Here is a 16,296-nt window from a genome sequence, read left to right as displayed (position 1 = left end):
CTTTCTTTCTTTCTTTCTTTCTTTCTTTCTTTCTTTCTTTCTTTCTTTCTTTCTTTCTTTCTTTCTTTCTTTCTTTCTTTCTTTCTTTCAACACATGTCTTTTCATCCTTATCTTTTAGTTTAGTTTTCATTTCCTTTGTTGGTCATCTTACTTTCTTGAAATATTTCTGCATATATTTTTTTTTTCCAGAAATATCAACCAGAAAATAATTAAACACTCTCTAACCAGCTGCCTCTCTTTCTCTGATAAACTACTTGTTGATTGTGTTTTGCATAATGTATCATTAACTGGGAGGAATGGGTACATGCAAAATTGGGTCCAATCAGGTGGTAGATTTTAGTAAAGGTCAACTGGCATAACAACTGGGTTTTAAATGTGTCAATTATTTGGGACATATTTGTAATATTAACAAGGATTGTTGAAACTAGATTTAGAAGAATAAAGTTCTTGAAACAGTGAACATATATTTTTTTGTCTTTTTCAGGGTGAAGAAGCTAAAGGAGACTCTGGCGAAGTTGCAGCAGCTGGATAAGAACATGAGCAACCTGCGCTCATGGCTTTCACGCATCGAGGCCGAGCTGTCCAGACCAATCACCTACAGCGTCTGCCATGAGAAGGAGATCCAGAAGAGGCTCGCTGAACAGCAGGTAGACATTCAAATTAAACTTGCTGTTGTGTCGGTCGAAACTAGATTTAACTTTTTGGACTTTGTTTCACTTCCTAAATTTAGTTTTATTTCCTCCTTAATATATTTCCAAGTATTTAGCATTAAATGTAACTTTTAATATTTTTTTCACTATTCTTCCACTCTCTTCTCCTCTTTTCTGTGTTACTGGCCCTTGTTAGTGTCTTGCTCTCCTTGTTTAATCCATGAGGCCTAATGACTCGTAATACCTTCCTTTGTGTATATGCAGGATCTGCAGCGGGACATTGAGCAGCACACGGAAGGTGTAGCATCAGTCCTCAGTCTGTGTGACACCTTGCTGCATGATGATGATGCTGCAGGCGGCTTCGAGGCGGAGAGCGACTCCCTGCAGGAAACTAGCCGCAGCCTAGACCAACAATGGAGGACCATCTGTGCTCTAGCGCTGGAAAGAAGGCTCAGGTAGCCGCAGTATGAAGAAAGGCACGCCGTATGACTTTTGGCCACTAGGGGCGATAGACCTGTAATTGCCCGTATTTTGTTTCTACTAAACATAGAGAGTAATAACAAAGATGTGCGATTGTATACTAGGAGCGAAGTGTTAACTTACCAGTCTAATGAAGTTTTCTAATAATAAACTTGAGAAAAGAGAATGAGTTTTACATCTGGCTTCTTTGTCATGGCTCAGAACAGAAGGACCCAGTATTCAAGGCAAGACAGACAGTGAGATTACTCGAAAAGCATTTAACAGGCTGTAGATCTGCAGTAGCAGCAGCTAGGGCGCCTGAGACAGGAAACTTTGGTTTAAAAGTTCAGTCCATGCCCAGAGAACAAGGTAGATCCAGCTGATGGGCTTCCAATATGATGCGGCGGGCACCGCCCAGGATGTCCTAGATGCTGAAGCCCTGGAGAACAAGCAGAAATCCCAAGACAGGTCAGGCAAACACATCAGAACAGGAAGAGGCAGCCTCAGAGGTCCAGAAGTCCGAAGCAAGGAGAGGCAAACTGTTTAGAACAGAAAGAGGCAGGCTACGTGGTTGAGAGACAGACCAAGGAATCAGAAACACTATGATAAACCATCATTTTTTTAGTAAATAGCTTTACTTTGGGGGAAAAATGTCCTACATTTCTGTTCATATTAACATGTTTTTAGCAAGATTGGTCAATGGTGGTTTAGGAGGTAGGGGTTTGTTCTTTAACAGGTGGGTTGCCAGGTCAAGCCTCTGCCATGTCTTTGGCGCCTCAGGGCATCTGTGGCTACAATGTCGTTTTCCACCATCAGCATGTGAAGGAATGAATTACCAAGCTGTTTAATTTGCTCATAAAAAGTTTGTACGGGGAGAATATACAGTATAATCTCATCATAAGGAAAATAGGCGCAATAAAAAGAGGGTTACCCATTTAATTAAATAACGCTTTTCATGTTCTTCGGTTCAATTAATTTTTCCTTCTATGTAAGTCATAAGCACCAAAGATTTCAGTAGCAATAAACAATATAACAGCAACATGATGTTTTCCTGCAGGATCGAGGAAACTTGGACGCTCTGGTGCAAGTTCCTTAACGACTACTCCCACTTCGAGGATTGGCTCAAGATAGCCGAGAGAATGGCTGCCAGTCCAAACTCTGCAGACGTTCTCTATTCTGTAGCCAAGGAGGAGCTCAAGAAGTTTGAGGTTAGTTGTTTTTACTGTGAACCCTCATCGTCCAAAGTTCTACATTTTATTTAGAAGTTTTAAATAATTTAACCCAATAGATAATCTAATCGGGTTTAAAAATATAAAAAAAATTTGTTTTTTGTTGTTTGTTAGAACAACCAGTAAAATACCATCTAACCATAACAAAGTAAATAATAACTGGTTTCCAGATGCAAACATTCAAACCATCTTTTTATAAAGTTTATTTATAAGTTTAAGTTTATTTTATAAAGATGTTATGTCGATGCTATTTCTGGGAAAACTGTGTGACTGTTCAGACTCAATGCTTTAAGCAGTGCAAACAAATAGTTTTTCTTAATTTCTGGGTTAGTTTAAATATTAGAAGTAGATCTGATGATGTCGCCTCTCTACATTTTTTTGTTTTTCAGCCTTGTTTATTTAACTCAAATGTATTTCCTTGTTCCGAAGAAGTATGAGTCCCAGTTCCATCGTTGTATCCTCAGTGCTTTTATTTTGTAACTTACTTTCATGAAAGAGATCCATAATATTCAAGTTTAGGTTGAAGTAAAAACCAAAGTCCCTTAAATCATCAAATCGATTTTTAAGGTTTTTTTGTTTTATCTCAAAACTCAATTCTAGATTACGTAACTCAAACCTGCAAACTCGATGCTCGCTGTGATCCGATGTTTATCAGTGCTTTAGGGACCACCAATAAGATGCTGCTGAGTTATCTTCCTTTTTTAAACATAGATATGATCCATTAACCTGTTGTTAGAGATTTGCCTGCAGCTGGATTCATTTAACATATAAGTTATTTAACTAGTTACCTATTGACAAGTAAATAAATGCATAACTAGATTTTGATAGGAAGTGTTAAATTCTTATCAAATTAGATTGTTTTCTGTATAGTCAAGTGCAAATAAAAAAATTACACGTTTTTTTTAACAGTCTTTAGCCTTATTTAGTCCTTATTCTAAGACTACATTTTAGGAACAAAGCTTATTTTGACCCATCCACTCTTGGACACTTTGGACATTGATTCAGTGACTGTCAGGGACTACGGTCAAATAGTGACACAGAATGTAATCCTGTGTTTTACCTCCATAAATATGGAATTGGTTTATTACTTCATATGTTAGGCTAGGGGTAACAACCCTTAAAAAGCCCCTAATGTAACTACCATCAGCCAAATAAGATCTGAACCAGTTTAGCACAGTAAGAGACAATCCCAACTGCTATGGGCTCAATATCATTTTAAAATGAATACTCTGAAAGCCATTTACTGTTTTTCTTTACTTCAGGTTTTCCAAAGGCAGGTTAATGAGCGGCTGACTCAGCTGGAACTCATCAACAACCAGTATCGCCGCCTGGCCCGGGAGAACCGCACTGACAGAGCCAGCCAGCTGAAAGCCATGGTCAGAGAGGGCAACCAGCGCTGGGACAGCCTGCACCGCCGGGTGGCTGCCATCCTACGCAGGCTAAAGGTATCACAGTGTAACTTATGTTCATGTGTCTCCAAAGAATAGAACATTGTTATTATTATAGGGGGAAAAGTAATTTCATAATGAATCTTAGAGTAAAATGTTTGTAAAATCATATTGTTACCCTACTTGAACTGATAAGCGAGTGAGTATATATTTATATCAATCCAATAGTCTAAAATTAAGTTAATTTTCTTCCAAATTTTTTCTACCTCTTCCTCATTTTTATTTCTCTCCAAGTTTTTTACCAGCCAAAGGGAGGAATTTGAAGGCACCAGGGAGAGTATGCTTGTTTGGCTGACTGAACTGGACTTGCAGCTTACCAACGTGGAACATTTTTCAGAGAGCGACGTCCATCAGAAGATACAACAGCTCAATGTGAGGCACACATCAACATCAGGAATGTTCTCTCTTCTAGAAACTAATCACAAATGTCAGCTTTATTGCTCTTGAAGGAAAATGTACCAGACTTTTAAGCCACTGGCTTCATCTTCAAGCTGTGTATATAGGTTGAAAGAGTTTTCTTTTATGGCTCATTACTAGGACACTTATAAATTCCAAAACAGACATGTGTTACTCATTTAGTTTTCCTGACTTGGTCTCTGTTTGACCATCCATCTTACGGCAGAGTTTCCAAAAGGAGATCACCCTGAACACTGAGCGTATTGACGGGTTGATAGTGTTTGGTGAGGCTCTGATCCAGAAAAGTTCACCGCAGGATGCGGCTCTGATAGAGGATGAGCTGGAGGAGCTTCACTCTTACTGCCAGGAGGTTTTCAGCAGGCTGGTCCGCTTCCACCAACGTCTGAGTCAGCCCCCGGTGAGCTGGACCACACACGCACGTTTGTCTTCCTATATCATGGAACATCAATTATTTAGTTTCCATAACATCCTGAAAAAAACATCTCATGTTCTTGAGCTACTTTTTTATTTAAAACAAAATAATATGTTTTATCCCTGGCTGAATTTCAGAAGTGTTACATCATGCTATATAAACAGTCCGTAAGCCACATAATAAAAATTACACAAATTGACGTTAGGTGTGAGGCTATAAATGTGGGAAAATATTTATTTGGCACAGACTTTATTTCTTAAATGTCCTGAAAGAGTTTATTTCTATGTTAGAAAGCAGTGCTGCAGAAAGATCCATAACGAAAAGTTGATTTTAGATACTTAAAGGGATATTGTTTTGAATTACTGCCATCTAGTGGTGAAATCATGGTATTTCACTCGAAGCAAACACTGAACCCGAGAATGCCTTAAACATATGTTGCAGCAACGGTAGCTGCCGTGTGTCAAAAAACCTCAACAATGTAGACGTAACCATGTCATCCGAAGTAGAATGAAGTCTCAGCAGGCCGGCGCTTACTGGGACAAAAAGCCGACGTTCACCATGACTCTGAAAGCTATTAAACCCACATAACAATGCAATTATCTACCAACAACATTGGTATATGTTTGCTTGATCTACTTTTATGCTTTCTATTGTAACAAGCAAAGCTGTGTAATTTCACCAAATGGATAGTTAGCCTTAATTTAGGCAGTACAGTTAATTTACTTGTCAAGAAGAAACATGGTAACTTGGGCGTCCCTTTTAAAATCTTTCACCTCCCGGGTTCTGCACCATGGCAGCCCACTGCTTCCCAAAGGGATTGGTTAAATGCAGAGAGTTCATTTCATTGCTCTGTATTCTTGACAGTGTAATGACAATAAATTAGCTCCTTCTACATTCAGAAGAATTACCTGATGTCTAGCCTCAATTTTTTTTCTTTATGTCTTCAGTTTTGTTGTGCTTTAAGTTCCCTTTTTCAATTTGTTGGGGATGGTGAAACCATTTCTTGTGCTCCTGTATTATGCTGCAGACTTTCTGTTGTTAGGTTAGCATCTCCAACTGATCACCACTGACCTAAGCTGCCAGCATCATTATTCTGCGTTAGTATTATTTTACCCATCTGTACCTTTAAGATGACAGACAGCAAACAGGTTAGCAGCCTTATGTATAATCTAAAGTAAAATTCTTTTCTTATCAAAATGTGATTATTATTGGATGTAATAATACACCATAATAAAACATATATAAATGCAGTCATCAATTTCAAACAGTAAATAAGAGAAATTGTTTGACAATGTCCCTTAAAGTTATTTATTAGAGGGTTTAGAGATCTGTATCAGAATGTGACCACAAAGGGAAATGGTCAGCAGCTTTGCTACAATAGAAAGGATCTAAAAATGAGCAGATGGCAAAATCAGGTGATGCTGTTTCAGGTTATTAAGTCTTGATTTTGAGCTTGCAGAGATAAAGCATGAAGTCATGTCAAGAATAAGAGGAAAGAGAGAAGGGAAATAGTCGCACCAGGTTTAATGAAAGATTATCTATCTAGCAAAGATCATAGTCTTGTGTCTTTTTAACATTTTATTGAGATTCAATGAAAATATCTTAAATATCTTAAACGTATCGCAATATCTTAAACGTAAGTAATTCCCAGCGTAATATTAATAGTCATAAAGATCCATTTTAAAGACATAAAAAGAGAGAATATCAAATCAGATACATGAAAATCACGAGTCTCCGATGCTATTATAACATTGAACCAGCAAAAGGTTTAATCTCATGGTGTTTCCGTTCATTTTTAAACCAGAGGATCAGAGAGGAACCAGACATCACTGATCTCACCTTTTCACTGGAATCAAGCCTGGAGCTGATTGGTCGACCGTGGCTTGGGAGGCAATTAAGTCTGCCGGCCACGCCCACCCACCTGCTCAGCTCTCCTCTGGAGTGTTCAGGGCGGGAGACCCCGGTGAGCGTTGACTCCCTGCCTCTGGAGTGGGACCACACCGGAGACGTGGGAGGGTCATCATCCCATGAGGATGACGAGGAAGATGAAGAACACAAAGATGGGGGGGCTTACTTCAGTGCACTATCAGGTATTTTCAAAAATAAAAAGTTTTACATTAGAAAAGATTTAGGCTTTTCTATTTTGCTAAAGAAAACATTCACTGAACATTTGAAGTTGTTGCTGCTTTGGCCAAGAGCAGAAAGCGTTTTCTTTCTTAATTAGAAAATATTATTTTCTTTTTAGAGACATATTACCTGTTAGTTATTTAACATAACATCCCACTGATTCCCCTCTTTAGCCTTAATGTTCTGTGGCCACCAGAAAAACACTGACTCTGCTTTGATTAAAATATTTTAGAAATTTGGAAGCAAGATTATGTTTTAGCTGCATTTCTTCCCCGAAGTGAAGCTGACTGAAGGCCAGATGCAACGAAGCGTCAAACACTTTACGATGCTCCACACAGGCTAGACTCTTTCTTCATCTTCCTCATCTGTGTAATAAACCACCAACACCTCTTTTCTTAGGTCGCAGTGAAATCTACCAGGAAATGTAGCTTACAGATTAAGTTAATTTAAAACTGCTAGATGGAGGATTGTTTTCACTATTAATATTTTATAAAATCATAAAATGTTCAAATATTGAAGGGTTATACCTAAAATAAATGTATGATTAATTTTTTGATGCATATAAGTTAATAATGAAATAGATCTGAGTCAGGATTTCAAACCAATGGTCTAGAGCAGAGGTCAGCAATCTTAACAGCCCAAGGAGCCATTTTTTTTTATTTCAGTCAAGCTGAAATAAATATAGCAAAAACCAAACCAAGAATTCTGAACAAAATGGATTTTGTTTTTACTTATTTTTTACTGAAAATCCTGTAATGGAATATATTTTCTTACAATATTAGCACCATTCTTCATTGGAATAGTATGAATAAAAGGAATACGTGTTCAGCAGAGGATTTAACCCTCAAGAATTTTTGTTTTGCAGTTTCAAGCAGATCTGTTCTTGATCATTCATGGAGAACACCGGAAACCACAGCAGCTCATCTGGAAGCAGAGGGACAGGCTGAGCCCAGTCCTGCTCTAACAAGCACTCCTCTGAAAGATGGTTATGTACGTTTTAAAAAATAAGCTGTAATACAGTCTGGAAGAGCTCACTGCTAAGCTAGATGTCAGCTCTGAAGATCTGCTTGGTGGTTTTTTTACAGCTGCAGCTCATGTCCCAGTGCAGCGGCAGCATCGAGAACATAAAGAGAGTCTCGCTCATCCTGGATGATGATGATGAGGAGCAGCCAGATGAGTTTGGTTTGACCGGACTGAACGCTTCAGACAACCAATCAGGTGAGATTCCTCTGCAGAAGGAGAGTGTGCACTAAAAGGGAAGGACTAAAAACAAGCAGTTGGGGGAAAAAAACTCACTGCAAAAAAAAATGTAATCTAAATAAGTCATTTGTTCTTAAAATATGGGGAATTGTTTCATGAATTGATGAGCTAAGTGAGACGCTTTACCAATGGAACAAGACAATTTACATTTAAAACAAGAAACAACAACTGCATCGTCTTATTTCCAGTGCATAATATCTAATTATCGTATTTTAAGAGTAAATATCCTCATTCAATTGGAAAATCATCTTATTTACCTGCTCAAATTTGGGGCAAATACGCTTAATTTAATACTTATTTATAGATCGTCATCTTATTCAATGTTTTTCAGTTGTGTTAGAAAACATTTGGTGCATTAGTACCCTAGACAGGTACTGGCACAAGATGTTAAAGATGCATAAAACAGAGGAAGATTCCTCCTAGCCAATATTTAAAATGGGTAAGACAGGAGTAAGCAGCTTTGTCAGCAAAGAACAGGGAAGGAAAATAGGTACTTGACCAACTTCAGCACAGATACAGACAGAGAATGGCAACAAAATGTGACTGACATGTAAAAAGCTTTGGTCAGGCCATAGTGAAGGTAAATATATTTTAGAAACAAACTTTTGTAAGGATCTCTGATGCTGTTTGCCTGTTTTTGTTGAAAAAATTAATCTTTAAAATCTGATGACATTTTGAATATAACAGTTTGCTACAAGACTGAAAATTAATAACTGGGGGGGATTATTTTTGAGTAAGGATGCAAAACATGAACATATAAGCACAAAATAATTCCCTTTACCTTAATAAACCTTAATGAGTGAGCATCTCAGTCCTATAGAGCAGCTATTCTCAACCCTGGGGTTCTGACCCCAATTGGGGTTGCAAATGATTTTGAAAAACACATAAATGTGCTAAATGAATCTAGCTGCTGATCGGACATTAGGAGGATGATGGGGGGTTGTCTCATTTTTTTTTNATTCCCTTTACCTTAATAAACCTTAATGTGTGATCATCTTAGTCCCATAGAGCAGCTATTCTCAACCCTGGGGTTCTGACCCCAATTGGGGTGCCTAATCATTTTGAAAAACACATAAATGTGCTAAATGAATCTAGCTGCTGATCGGACATTAGGAGGATGATGGGGGGTTGTCTCATTTTTTTTTTACTGAAAACCAGTTACTGTCGGTCATAAGTAGGCTTCATCAGAACAACGGTAACAAACCTGTCCCATAAGGTCACAGGATTTAAGAGAAGGCTGCAGCGGTGGGCTGTGCGAGTGGACGGGGGAAATGTTAAAATGTTCCCCGAGTTTGAGGTCTTTATGGAGAGTTAAGAAATAACTCCAGTGACATACTGGGAGAGTTCTGGTTGTCAGTAGCAACAGAGTACGCAGTCAAAAGCTGCAACTGACGTGTTGTTTCCATTAGCATCCACATATGATTACCAAAAGACCTTTTCTGCACTGAAATACATGAAAAACAAATTCAGATAGAGCCGAGTGATTTCCACTTCACCTTTTCTAAATAAAATCAAGAAGCTGCTCTGTTCAAACAAGCAGGCTCAGCCGTCACGTTGAATTGGAGCAGAAAAACGTATCTGCTGTTAACCAGGAAGTTCTCAGGAACTCAGCTCTCAGATGCCTTCATGAAACATGGGCTGCTTTTTAGTGTGTTTTATTCATGTTTAGCACACGCTGTTATTTTTTAATTTCATTAAAAAGAAAAAAAAAACATTTGCATTATTTGTTTACATTATAACTGCAAAATGATGGGATGTAGCGGCCATTGTTGGTCTGCTCGGAAAGTTAAACTCTTGATGCTGCCTTATGTTTTCAAAAAAAATCCCTGTGTGTTTCAAAAAAGGGTCAAATAGCTCAGTTCATGTGTTCAAGTGCTTATCTTGTTTTGATGTGACCTAGAAGTATATTGATCAGGATGGGGGTCATGGACATGGTGCATGCTAAATTGGGGGTCGTGACTAAAAAGGTTGAGAACCAGTGTTATAGAAAAAGGGAGTAGCACATAATATGAGGAGAAGTCATGCAAATAAGTTTTTTAAAGCAGGTGTATTTTTTCATAAGGGATTTTTTATTTTTTTTTATGATGATATAATTTTGTTTTGCATTTTTTCTTTGTAATTATTTTCTGCGGTAAAACATCCACTTATTTCAAGGGTCCAGGAAGATCTTTAATAGGATTATCAATGTGTGCTGAAGGTGTTGGAGTTCAGTTTAATGTGAGGCTGTAATGGTGAACCAGCAGATGTTTGTTTCCAGGTGTTATTGAACGCTGGGAGCTGCTCCGGGCCCAGTCAAGGTGCAGTCAGCAGTCAGACACTCAGGATCCTCAGCAGATTACTGTTGACTTGGACAGAATGACTTCCTGGTTAGAAAACGTTATCCCTGAGCTGGACCGCCTGCGGCAGTCAGAACCAGAAGGTGGCATAGAGGACATCGAAGTCAGAGCCAAAGAGCTGAAGGTAATGATCAGATCTAAGAATAGCAGATTTAGTTTTCTCTACATCACTACAGTTTAAATTTTTTTGTCATTTCAGGAAATGGAAAAGGTGTTTTGCCACTACAAGACCATCATGCTGTCTGTCAACCTGCAGGCCAAAGAGGCACCAGAGCTACAGGACAGACTGACCAGGGTGAACGCAGACTGGAGCAGAGCCTGTACAGGACTGCAGCAGTGGGACCACAGCCTGAGAAAGAAGCTGATTCGCTGCCAAGTGAGACGATACGCAAAAAAGAAATCAATCTGTAACAAGAATCAATATTACTCTGAAAGAGAGCTGATTCTTTTGGTGCATCATAAAATATCCTTGCCACCTTTTCAGATCTTTATGGCTGTGTAATGAAAGATCTTAAAAGGCTGGTGGAACTGGTCAAAATGTTAAACATATATAAATATTTGGTATCTTTAGACCATCTTGCTGCAAATCTAAGGTAATTTAGTTAAGCAGCAAAACTGTGATAAAACTCCCAATAATTTTGTTGGAAAATAATTATTTCAAAGCAAAGGAAAATAATTCAACTATTGTTCTTTTGATCACTTTTGAATTAAAATCAATATCTTTAAAACTCCGGTGTAATAAATACAGGGATTTACTGATCTCTACAAACTCTATATCCCTCAAGGGCTGAATGATTTGGACAAGAATCCAAATTGTGATTATTTTCAACCAATACTGCAATTTTTTAGGGATAATCCTTTACACTGAGCACAAGCATGTAGATGTTTTATTCCAGGGTTTCCGTTTTTTTTTATTACCTTGAAAGCTTGTCCAGTGTTGCAGGATTTTACTTAAAAATTTGCAAAAACAAGTTTTTACTTCAACTAGAATGCATTAATTTAGGTGCAAGCTGTGGCTGTCTCCCCTTCTATTTGGCAGCATACCAACTAAAATCATATACCGGTAACTGCCATCTTAAACTGGAGGGAGACATTTAGTTAGGAATTGACTTTTCTGATTAAATATCGAGTGCCTCTGCAATTTGAAAATAGAATTTTATAGATTTTTTTCCTAGATTATCTTGCAAATGCAATTAATTGCCCAGCTCTACACAGACAAATAAAATAGTTTAAAAAAATAATCTATGAAAACAAACTTCCAGATAAGTTATACGGACTTTGCAGAGGCCATTTGTACCATGAGAGCCTCCGTAGTGTTAGATGAGGAGCGATTCATTTCGCTGCTGTCTGACATCAGATGTTGCTAAAAATGACAGTGTAGCTTTAACTAGACATAAAGAAGACTTTTTACAAAATTTAACCAGTAAGGAGTACTAGATAGAGCAGAAGAATTGACAGAAGAAAAATACTTTTTTTTTGTCTTAAATGCAAAATGTTTATATATATTTTTTATTTTTATATAATTACAGCTCTAAGTGGGGTTCTCTGTCATCTAAAGGCATGTTTTAGAGTCTCTTTATTCCAGTTAACGATTAATCGATTACTAAATTAGTTGACGATTATTTAAAAAGTCGATTGATCATGATTAATCCGATTAATCTTTTCAGCCATACTTTAAACTTAATTATCAACAAATAATGATGAATCAGTCCATAATTATTGTTTGTTAGAGAAAAAAAAATTATAATTTGAATCGGACATTTGATATTAATAAATAGGTAAAAATTTATGGCATAATAACTCTGATATGATACATTCTCATTACGTTTGGTATTCATTATATTTTTGTTCTGCTGATTTTTAAAGTAATTCTCAGACTTTTTCAGAATTTTTTCTATAATTCTGATGGCCCCTAAACTTGAGGGAAAGTTAAAAGTAAAATATCTGATTAATTTTGACTACTTTTATGTCTGAAACTCATTGATTTCCCATCTGGTTGCCTCTTCTCAGCGCCTGACAAAAACAGACTTAGATTAATCGCTGTTTACAGAATTTACCCGGGACTTGACAGATCCTTTGAATATATACTATCAGCTGTAAGATTGTTCTCAAATTATTTTTCCACTCAGTGAGATTGAGCCAATTTTCATTCTTTTAATTAAAAAAGCCAGTTTCTTTTATTTCTCTTTAAACAAAAACTATATAAGATGCCGGATCAAGTGCTGAAGTAACATTAAACAACATTTATAGACATCTTATGCTCCTGCCAATATTTTTTGAAATATATTGCTGCTGTCAAATTCCAAAAAGGCCTCATAAACAACAAAGCATGTGATACCTTGTTTTTGCACAACTTTCCAGTAAAAGTTGGGCTTTAATGGTGAGAAATTTTTAACCTCAGAATAACAGTGTTTTTTTTCTTTTTCTTTTTTCTCTGTGCAGGAGTTTCATGAAACCCTTCACTCTCTGCTGCTGTGGCTCCCCTGGGCTGAGAGCAGATGCTGTGCAGTTGACATAAAGCACCCAGAAACAAGTGTTAAAGCACTGCAAAAACAACAAAACACGCTGAGGGTCAGCATGGCTGTTAATTAGAAGTTTTTAGCAGATTCAGAGGAGAAACTAAGTGTTAAGATATGTTTCTTTTCTTGTTTATACTCTACAGGAGTTGCAGGTGGAGCTGCGAGGCAGACAGGCTAACCAGGCCTCCCTTCAGGCTCTCTGGTCTCAGCTCCAGCCCAAAGACGGTGCAGAGGAGATGGATGAAGCCCAGGAGAAGCTGCATGTGACGTGTAACAAGCTGAGGCAGCTCACTAAGAAAGTGGACCAGGACCTCAGCATTCTGCAGCAGCGCTTGTTGATTCAGGATGCTGATGGTGCTGAAGCAGACACATCTCAGGAGGCTGACTATTCCAAAACAGAATCCTCCCTTCAAAGGTACGGTGCATGCAGAGAATGCATGTTTCTGCGCAGTGCAACACATTCAAGATGGAGACTTTTTTTTTTTTGACTCCATTTGTGTTTTGCAGGCAAAGGGACTCATCCCCACCTCGATCGTTCTTTTACCGCCTCTTTCGGGCCATCTTCCCCCTCCAGCTCCTGCTGCTGCTTCTTCTGCTCCTCCCCTGCCTGATTCCCTTGTCAGAAAGCGACTCCAGCTGCACTGTGACCAACAACTTCGCCAGATCCTTTTACCCCATGTTGCACTACACTAACGGGCCGCCGCCCACCTAATAGAGACTTGAATTGAACGGAAGACATTTCCCAAGAACGCATGAGGGACCTTTCAGGAAAAGTATCAGCCAAAGTAATAAAAATAAAAAAGAAAGCAAAACAAAAGTATTAAAACCCCTTACACTTCCATTTCAACTAAATTCATCAAAGTATGTTACTTTTTTTGAAAGATCAACACAAAGGAGCACATAACTTAAGTGGAAATTCTGAAAATTTCTTTTGAACAAAGACCAGAAACTTGTAGCAAAACACTTCTCAATGTTTTTTAAAACCCTCTCTCTGTTCTGGTACATCTGCACTGCCTTTCCGACACTAGAGACTGAAATGCTTCCCTGTTTATGAAAAAAAACTCAATCAGAATTGTTGGAAATTGCCAGTAGACAGAAATGTTTATATCCTGACACAGATTTTTAATTGAATTTAGGTCTAAAGTTCTCACTTTATCTAAACCATCCTATTGAAGCTCTGGCTGTATTTTAAGCGTCTTAAGCTTCCAAGTTGGTTTGGTTCCTTTGCAAACAGAAGCTTCAAAAATTCAGATTTGTTTTGGGTATAGCTGTCAACAGATTCTCTTTCCTGAGAAGGAAGCAGCTCCTCCAGAGTTACCATTAGTCTCTGTAGCTGCTGGTGTTCATATATTCACTATAAATACAGAACAGAACAGCTATAATTATGTATATTAGGGTAAAAATCACACAGCTGTTTAACAAAAATGTGCCCAATTCCTATTTAGATGCCTTTTGAAGGATTTTGTTAAAATTTTTGGAGTAAATGGGCCTATAATCAGAAAAACACAGCAAACTTATGAGATTTTTACATTTACAGTTTTTTTTTTTACGTGTAGAACTTTGTGTTGGCCTCTCACAAATTATCCCAATAAAACACACTGAAGCTTTTATTTGTAAAATTAGATAATCTATAAAAAAAAAAATGAGGGGCATGAATGTTTTTGCAGGGTTCGTTCCCATTATCAAAATAATAATAAAAAAAAAAAGCTTTTGATATCATTCTGCTCTCCAACATTAGATTTTGTTAATACTTATTTATACTTTTTAATTTGTTAAAGTTAACTTGATTGAGACCTTGACGATTCCTGTTGACATTCTAATGCATTAAAGTTTAATCATTTATTTAAGAAAGAGAAAATGCAACCAGGAAAAATAAAGACACTGATGCTAAAGCACGCATACGTTTATTTGTACAATTTTGTTTTTTGGGGGGGAAACTATTTTAAAAGATTCACTCATCATTTTACTAAAAGGCAGATTAATATCTGACCTTCAGGTGGTGGAGGGAGTGTCTCATATCCCTCCTGTAGAAAGTTTTTTTTTTACTACTATTAGTCACTACATATCTGTTTGATCCCCTCTACATTTCATTGTTAAACTGAGATCCAAAGGATTTTATTTGTGATACAAATTTGCATGTTTACTACAGAAGAGCAAAGAAATCCTTTGTTTTATTTGTGCTTTTATAAACCTGGTCCATCTATGGTAGACATTTAAACACCTGAATTATTCAGCAGGATGTTTATGTAAAGACTGTCATGTTTATTTATGAATGGTGGCTCAGTCATTTTGGTTTTCTGCTAGTAAATCCTAATTGTCTAAACTTGTTTGCTTTCATTTATTCTGTTTGCATGATGATTTATATTAGCCAGAACATACCACAAGTCCACAATCCCTTTGATTTTTAAAGCTAACTTATGATATACGTGGGAAGTTAAACTTAAATGTGTTTCCTTTTTGTGAGGAAATGTTTAAAGACAGAGAATCCAACACATTTAACAGGTTTAAACATTTATTTCTAAAGGTTTTCACCAAAAATGAACAAAGAATGACATTTTTTTTTTGTTTTTTTCTGCACAGTGATAATACAGTTTGTTTTAAGGTGACAGAGCGCGATCACAGAAAAGGTGCAAGGCAAGTCCAGAAACATTTTTGTTTTTCCACCCCCCCATATCAACTGATTGTCAAAGCGGCACACAGCTCCACTTTACGCCGTTGTAACAAAGAAATGTCATATTTTTCCTAAATGCATGCATGGAATGAAAGAATACCACCAAAGAAAGATCACAAGGATCCTGTTTATTAGATGGACAAAAGGTCAGCAAAGACAAAACAGTCCAGAAATTTCCAATAAAAGTAGAAAAGAATGAACAAAAATGAAGGGATAAACTAAGTACTCCAAGAAAACCTGTCATCAAATTTATATTTAAAAAAAAAAAGGGAAAATTTTTTACATTTAGAAAAAGACATCTTTTTAACATGTATTTTTTGATTCATTTTTTTATGATCACCGTATTAATCCAAACTTTTAAGTGCTTTGTTACTGAACAAGAGGAGAGGTTTTGAACCATTACCATAAACATAAAAGGCAGTGAAACACATTCTTCAGTGCTTTATGGAGGTGCATAGTGGTGCATTAGAAAAGACACGTCTTCTTTTGAGTATAGCCGAGTCTTTAAGGTATAGTGGAGGATGTTCTTTTTCTGGGTGGATCTTCAATATAACTGGTCCTCCTAATTGTCAATCATTCTGGTGTTATGTTTACGTACAGGTAGAGGATTGTGCATTTTTTTAAGTGGAGAGGACGGGTCTATTGAAAAATTTCGTGAAAATCCTTCACAATTTCTTAAAATTTGAAGAGTTCTGGATAGGGCAGTTTGATAGACGAAAAAAATATCTTTTTACCTCTAATGCAAAATATTTTAATTTTATTTTTTT

At 37.1% G+C, this 16,296-nt stretch overlaps 1 protein-coding gene across 1 annotated transcript in view; it reads left to right on the top strand.

Annotated features, from left to right (window-relative positions):
* The window catches only part of LOC107094544 (nesprin-2-like), a 98,910-nt gene extending 85,098 nt beyond the window's left edge, over nt 1-13,812 (top strand). Inside the window, 14 exon segments of the mRNA XM_015390229.1 lie at nt 486-648; nt 916-1,106; nt 2,168-2,318; nt 3,602-3,784; nt 4,022-4,159; nt 4,410-4,601; nt 6,421-6,706; nt 7,609-7,733; nt 7,829-7,961; nt 10,261-10,463; nt 10,539-10,715; nt 12,782-12,910; nt 13,002-13,328; nt 13,331-13,812. Coding sequence (XP_015245715.1) covers nt 486-648; nt 916-1,106; nt 2,168-2,318; nt 3,602-3,784; nt 4,022-4,159; nt 4,410-4,601; nt 6,421-6,706; nt 7,609-7,733; nt 7,829-7,961; nt 10,261-10,463; nt 10,539-10,715; nt 12,782-12,910; nt 13,002-13,328; nt 13,331-13,570 — 2,638 coding nt within the window. The 3' untranslated portion in view covers nt 13,571-13,812.
* Nucleotides 13,813-16,296: the final 2,484 nt, after the last annotated feature.

This window comes from Cyprinodon variegatus, unplaced genomic scaffold (genome assembly GCF_000732505.1).
Source record: "Cyprinodon variegatus isolate N-32 unplaced genomic scaffold, C_variegatus-1.0 Scaffold489, whole genome shotgun sequence".
NCBI lineage: Eukaryota > Metazoa > Chordata > Actinopteri > Cyprinodontiformes > Cyprinodontidae > Cyprinodon > Cyprinodon variegatus.
This window is presented reverse-complemented; position numbering and strand designations above follow the sequence as displayed.